The 7,431-nt window shown below is 39.2% G+C and overlaps 1 protein-coding gene across 1 annotated transcript; it reads left to right on the top strand.

Annotated features, from left to right (window-relative positions):
• Positions 1-4,779: 4,779 nt before the first annotated feature.
• Positions 4,780-5,873, top strand: LOC9641032 (cytochrome P450 734A1; the record flags this gene model as incomplete). Its single annotated transcript, XM_024667958.1, has 3 exons — positions 4,780-4,964; positions 5,029-5,350; positions 5,439-5,873. Coding segments are annotated over 3 exons (942 nt in total), but the record flags the coding sequence as incomplete, so codon positions are not given.
• Positions 5,874-7,431: the final 1,558 nt, after the last annotated feature.

The following is a 7,431-nucleotide window of genomic DNA, read 5'->3' on the forward strand; positions in this document are numbered from 1 at the left end:
TTTTAATACTATGCACTAACAGGTAACTTAAGTGGTGTAAGACTTAGTTTGCATAGATATTGCTAATGGAAATTATAATCAACTCAAAAACATAAAAATGAGAAGTAGATTCCTATAGCACATATGAATTTAGAGTTGAAGTACAATCCTATTGCACTACAAAATAAAGATCCAATATGCACTCAAAATCCCCTCCCCGTATTAGATAGTATCTGTTGAGACTATTCCTATAATAGTAAATGTAGCATATGTGGTTTTGACTTTATACTTTATAATAAATTATCATAAGATAACCAAGGTGTGAGACCTAACTCTTCAATATATGTGCCAAAAGCAATAAAGTGGGATCTAAGTTTCAAGGTTAACTAACTCTCAATATACAACTGATGAGTAAAGTAATAAGAGTTTTATATCGAGTTTTAAAGGCTGTCTTTTCCACATCTTGATCTGCCATCCATATTTAATAATACCTAGACTGCAAATAAAGCTACTTAAAATACTTAGTCTTTAAGAGTTGGTCAAACAAGTTATCAATGTGAGACAAAGGATAATTGTTTCTAATTGTGATCTTGTTAAAAGCTCAATAATCAATACACATCCTCATAGTATTATCCTTTTTCATAAAAAAAGGATCAATGCTCCATAAAATGACTTGCTTAGTCAAATATGACTTTTGTCAAGAAGTTCTGTGAGTTGTTTCTTGAGTTTAGCCATCTTTTTGATGTTCAAATGATATAGAGACTTCTTAGGTGGTTTAGAACTCGAAATAATTTCAATCCAATGATCAACCTCACGACTAGAAGGTAATCTTGGCAACAAATCCTTCAAAAAGATATCCCAATTCAATGCTAACAACTTTAATATTTCATTTGGTATAGGATCAACCCTATCACTAATTCGAACCGAGTCACTATCACCCTCAGCTTCTATCACTTGAACCCAAAAGGTCTAACATCCCTTCTTAGTTGTTTTTTGAGTGGCTTTTGTAGTCAGGAACTTAGCATCCTAATCCTTTGAGGAGTGCTTTTACAATTGAAAGGACACATCAAAACTTTCTTTTGACCTCAATGTGATATGACTTTGTCCAACACCATAAATCCCTTTGATATATTTGTCGAAAAAATCTATACTAAACACCATATGAAAATCTGGTATCTTTAACACTACCAAGTCTAATCTCTCTTTCCACTTGGATATCTTTATTAGAATATCCCTCACAAACCTTTTACCTACTTGCTCACCTTTCACAAACCAGAAGTGTATAGGCAACATTTACTCAGCTTTCAATCCTAACAACTTTATTAAGTTTTTGGATATCACATTGTGCATAGCTCCTGTGTCAATCATCACTTAGATTCAGTGTTTGCAGACAAAGCCTACCAAATACATTAATAGGTCAATGCTTGCATTGACTGTGAGAAAAACTTGAGGAAAGTAATGAAAGTAACTCAACTCCTCTTATTCATAATCTACATTGGCCAACTCATCAATCCTTTTAGCTTCACCACCATTGTCTTCCCTCATAACATTAACACAAGACTTTATTTTATGATTGTTGGGACATTCCAATAACCTATGTTCTGTCTCTCCACAATAGAAATAATGACCCACACTATCCATTCCACTAGGAGTAGGTTTCATAAGTTGTTGCTACTTGTACCCATTAGAAAAAGGAACAGAGGGTTTAAGACTAGAAAAAGTTACTAGTGGTCGCCAACCACCACCTTTGTTAACTATTGCTTGTGAGCCTCTAGGGTAGAATTTTCTTTCCACCCTCTATTTCTCACCTTATTTATTCCTGGATATTTTTATTTATTTTTGTCCGAGATACCAGCATATGGCTGCTGATACTATTCCATGAGCAAGTGACTGAAGGCAATTTATTGTGCTACCTCTTTACACTTTTGGTACGTCTTCAGATTAAACTTCAAAATCCCATTGCGAAAAAGTGAACTCAAACTTTTTAGGAAATAACTTTGAGCATCTTCGTCACTCATATTTGCAATCATAATGTTGTGAGACATAAAATCCTTAGGCCCCAAAGAGGAGTTGAAAGGGTGTAATGTGGTAGTGGCTGAGGCGGAAACCAAATGAGTGTAACACATATGGACTAAAAGCTCTGACTCGAAAAGTCGAGAGCGGGAGTGGAACTCCCAATGAAGGGCTCGAAGAACAAGCACGAAGTGAGCAATAAATGAGTCTCTAAGAAAAAAACACAAAAGGACCAACACATGATATGTAGAAGGATCTGAGATGGACCCAAGATGGAGTTCAAGATGGACCCAAGATGGAGCCCGAGATGGAGTCCGAGATGGAGACTAAGATGGACCCGAGATGGAGTCCAAGATAGAGTCCGAGATAGAGTTTGAGATGGATCTGAGATGGAGTCCGAAATGGAGTCCAAGAAACCAAGACCGAGATTGAGTTCCATGGTCACATGGTGAGGAAGTCCCAAAGGACAGTGGGACTTACTGGTCAGGCCGGTGGGCCTTGACCAGTGGCAATGTTGGTGAACATGGCCATGGATAAAAAAGGACTTGGTGCGGATTGGAAAAGGGATATTAGGGAAAGATGTTCCTTATGTCTACAGGCATCCTAAGGATGCTAAAGAGTGGATCTGAGATGATCACTCATGGACAGATGGCCCAATCTTTGAGAGACAAGACTGTGATGCAAGTGGTGTTGGACCACCGGTGTGACCAAGGTGAATGGGCATGGCCTTAGCATAACGGGCTGATATGTCGGTGGTATGTTGGGGTGTCGGTCATGGGATTGGACACGTGGAGCACTTGGACCAAATGCAAAAGTTGAGAAACTAAAAACTATGCACAAAAATAACTTTTGTCTGCCATTCTTGGGGCTAGGAAGCCCCAAGTCCGAAATAGGACTTATGGAGGTTGTGAGTGAAATTCCTCCAAGTGGTTGAAAGTGTGGTTAAGTGATTAAAGTAGAATAGAAAATTTATTCGCTTACAAATGCATTTCTGAGCAAGCACATTAACATAATGCATAAGGTCTCCATGCTACTTTAACTGCCACAGCTCTGCGCAAAGTCTCAAACCAAGATCATCCGACAAGTATTCTTTATAGATATGAGACTGCATCTTAATTCAACTTTTAGTCTACCCTCTTTCAGCACATACTTGGCCACCAAGTTTTGGCATGATTAGTGAGAAAAGACTGTTCACATGCAATTTTCATACAATCATCTACGTCTGCCAATATGAAATAATTTTCCATATCATAGACCCAGTCTTCCAAAACTTAATAGTCCCGTATGCCTCTGAAATTGGGTGGTTTTAGAGGCTTGAACTTTAAAACTTGTGCAACTGGGGGCAATTGCAAAACTTCATCATCCTCAGAATTTGAAGAAGAGTCCGGTTGCTTAGGTTTAGTTGGTTTAGCTGCCTCAGCATCGTTCTTCCTTTTGTTGTTCTCCTTCTTCAATTTGTGAACTTTCTTTCACAAATTTTCAATCTCAATATCTTGAGTCATATGTTGCAGTGAGGCTCTTCCGCTTCAGACTCAACCTTAGCTTCTTCCACAACATCTCTAGCAGGAGTTTCCGCCTCTCAATTCCCTTGTCTAGAAGTTTCAACGTCATTAGTACGGTTCCTTTTCACCATCTTGCTAGTTGGATGCATGCCTCTATCAATAACTGAACATGCATACAACATTTTTACCGAATGGTGTAATCCAATTAATCCTACACATGTCGCTTCAAATCTACTAAAAAAGTCTTTGCATATGCAACTTGAGTCAAAAATTCTAACAAAAGTTCGACAGGAATCGCTAAAATAATTGCTTTGATACCAAACGTAATGCACATGAATTTGGAGCTAAACTCCAAGTCTGCTGCGTTATGAAATGAGGGTCCCATACACTCTTAATCTTACAAGCACCAACTCCTTGTATCTAACACTTACATGCAAAACGGTGTCAGATGGTGTCTGGCATGATTTTGACATACTAGTGGCCTAACGCGAGGAAAAGGGTACCCCACCGACTAGAACAACATGGAACTTATTAGGATTTTGAAATCACAATCAAAACGGTATAAAGTTTGGATTAAATGAAACCAAGTCTAATAATGAGTCTTAGAACAACTTTAAGATTGAGTCCAAAACCAATCATCCCTTAGAGCTCTAACCTTCATTTTATCCTTGGCAATACAAAATGGGTAATGCAATTGTGTGAATTTTATTGGAGATAGAAGCCCAAGCCCTTCTAATAGACATGATGTATACACTTGTGACCACTACATGAACCATTACCCAAAGGGCAACAGTGAGTCACAGGCTGAAAGCACAAGAGACTAAGTGGGTGACTCTAGGCACATTAAAGGTGGAGACAACAAAAAACATCCACTATGGAGACAATCATTTATGCAGCTTATTTAAATCCCTTGGGCTTCTTGGGGGTTGCCATAAGGCCATGTAAACAGAATATGAATGAATGCTACTTTCCAGTACTGACTAGCACATAAATTGTTAAGCAGAGCAAAACCATACTAAAGTACATTCTCCCACTAGGATGAGATTAAACACAGCATAAATTTAATGGTGCTTGAACATGATAATCATGACTATACAGTCCTCTTGTCTTCTATATGGATTTGGGAAGACATGGACTACATTGGCAATCTTCTTCAAAATGGCATTTCTAAATCTTTTGATTTCATGTTTCATGGTGGGCATATATAAATGAATGAATGATTCAACATCAAAATTTAAAAACAATTTCATTGTGTTACGTTGACTTTGTGGAAGCCTTTGTGAAGGACAGTGGAGACGTGGAGAGGGAGCTGGATGTTCAAGTTGAGTTCATGAACTTGAATGTGGATGTTGTAGCGAGGACAACACTGGGGTTGGAAAACAGTGACTTTCAGAACATTCTCAAATATAGCATCACATTGCTCAACCTGCAAGATGGTCAAGAGACCTGGAGCTGGTTACCATTTGCCAGGTACAGGTGGCTTAAGGAAAAAGCATATGAACTGTACTGACTTACGGAAGATATTGTGGTGCAGGCTGATCCCCTTCGGTATAAACGTTGAACGGTGGAAAGTACGGAAACAGTTTAATGACCTTGTTCGTAAGCAAGTGAGAGAGAGAAGAAAGAAGACGACAGGCAATAACGTTGATTTTATTGGGATGCTCTTGGATAATCCAGATGTTAGAGAAGACGTGATTGTCGCCGAGTTGAAAACACTCTATGCTACAGGGTTTATCAGCTTGGCCCCACTTCTCTCATTCACAATGTTGATGCTGGCTCTCTATCCCGATTGGCAAGAGAAGGCAAGACAAGAAGTTGACCAAGTTCTGGATGGAGAAGTTGTTAGTCCCAAAGATGTCAGCAAGCTAACCACGGTAACCAGTTAATCAGATTTGTCCTTTGATCCACATAACTGAGCTTGCTGTATGGTTCTTGTTTGTGCAGATTGAGATGATTCTGCGAGAGACATTGAGGCTGTATCCCACAATGCCGCTCATCGCCAGGGTGTGCATTAAAGACACTATGCTGGGGGACGTGTTCATTCCCAAAGGACTGGGGGTGAGCGTTAATGTCGTTGCGCTGCATCATGACCGAGATCTGTGGGGAGATGATGTAAATGAATTCAACCCATCCCGCTTCAAGAATGGTACTGCAACTGCAGCCAAGCATCCCATGGCGTTCATGCCATTTGCCTATGGAGTTCGAACCTGCATTGGAAGGGCCTTCTCTGAGATGCAGTGCAAAATAATCATTGCTAACATCCTTCAGAGATTCGAGGTTAAATTGTCTCCAAATTACCGGCACCACCCAGTCATTACAGGACCCCTGATCCCAAAGCATGGCATGCCTGTCATACTCAAGCCAAGGCGGAACTTCTAAGACAAAAAGATTTTAAAATAAATCTGTTTAGATATAAAAACCTTTATTCATGTCCAGAAAATAACACTCGGCATTTGCTCTGAGAATCGTGTTCCACGGACGGAGGGGCAACAACATCGATCTGACCTACCCTTCCATGTACATGTTGGCCAGGAGAATGTAGCCAGCTGAATCCATAGTGGCACAGATAGCAGCCCGCGAGAGAAACCAGCGTTGAACAGATCCTCGGCAAAACAAGAAACTTCCCCAACTCATTCGTCTCACCTACCTGTCACTGAAATCTGTCCAGCCTTCTCGTAAGGATCATAAGGCAGCAGCTTGTGAACGTCCGGCCACCCATTGTCGATGCAGTCGACGATGTGGGATCTTCTTGTACACCGGAATTGCCTGCAGAAGCTCCTTGCTCTTGTCTCCTCCTGGTGATGGTGCTCCACACCCTTGATAGTCAAGGGATACTGATCTCGCAAGCCGAACATGCTCGGCCAGAAATTGAGAACTTGCGAAGCCGCCGTAAACCCTGCTCGATCCAGATGCCCGTAGCCTGATCGTCCGGGCGATTTCATCCCACTGCGGCATCAGACTCAGCAGATATAGCTTGATATTCCCAGCGGATACGTTTTGCCACACAGTCTAGGAGACTACATCCTTCTTCGAAGCAATCGCAAAGAACAGGGATTCAGTCCCCTTCTCCGCAAATGCCAGAAGCCTTGTGGTGAATAAGACCAGGCTTTGGCAGGGCATCGAATCGAACACACCGTCCCAGATTGCAGGTAGCCAATTAGAAGCAAGCTTTTTGTAGGATCAAAAGTCAGCGCTTTGAACAATATACTACTCGGGACTTGCCTGTTGCAATTGGAAGAGTTGAAGTGCTTGCCTCACATCCATCTGCTGGGGATTCTGCTCATACTATGATCTCCAGAGCTTTTGGATTGCCAGATGCTGCTATCCAAGAATCCAATAATAATCCTTCCCAGCTCCAGCATACATTTAAATGTTAAAAGACTTAGATTGTAATGAATAAATTTAGAATATACTTTGATATTTTGGGATATTTTATCAACTAATGGTTGTTATTTATTTAGATTAATTCTGTATTTATAATATATAAATAACTTTATAATTTATAAACTTTCATAAACACTTTTAAGTATATTCTAGTTTATTCTACCTTCTAATAGTTGATATATAATAAGATTAATCTTGTGTTATAAATTATAAATATGTTAATTAATTATAAACTTCCATTTGATCAATTGGATAATAAATAGAATAACACAACTATTAACTTAAGCAAACAAAGCATTTCTATGCGATGACTAGTATGTTTATTTGTATAAGATTATTATTGCAATTTAAATGACTTGTATTATAACAAGTTTTTATGCTTAAGAAAATATAGATAATATTTATCTCACATGTTTTCATTGAAACAAAAGTTGTTGTTATTTTCAAATATTATATAAGTTATTAGTGTCAGGAGCATGTCATTGAAAGAAGGGAAAAAAATAAACTACCAATAAAATATTAAAGAAAAAAATAGATTTGTGCTAAATGGATC

The sequence above is a fragment of the Selaginella moellendorffii genome, unplaced genomic scaffold (genome assembly GCF_000143415.4).
Source record: "Selaginella moellendorffii unplaced genomic scaffold, v1.0 SELMOscaffold_269, whole genome shotgun sequence".
In the NCBI taxonomy this organism is placed as follows: domain Eukaryota; kingdom Viridiplantae; phylum Streptophyta; class Lycopodiopsida; order Selaginellales; family Selaginellaceae; genus Selaginella; species Selaginella moellendorffii.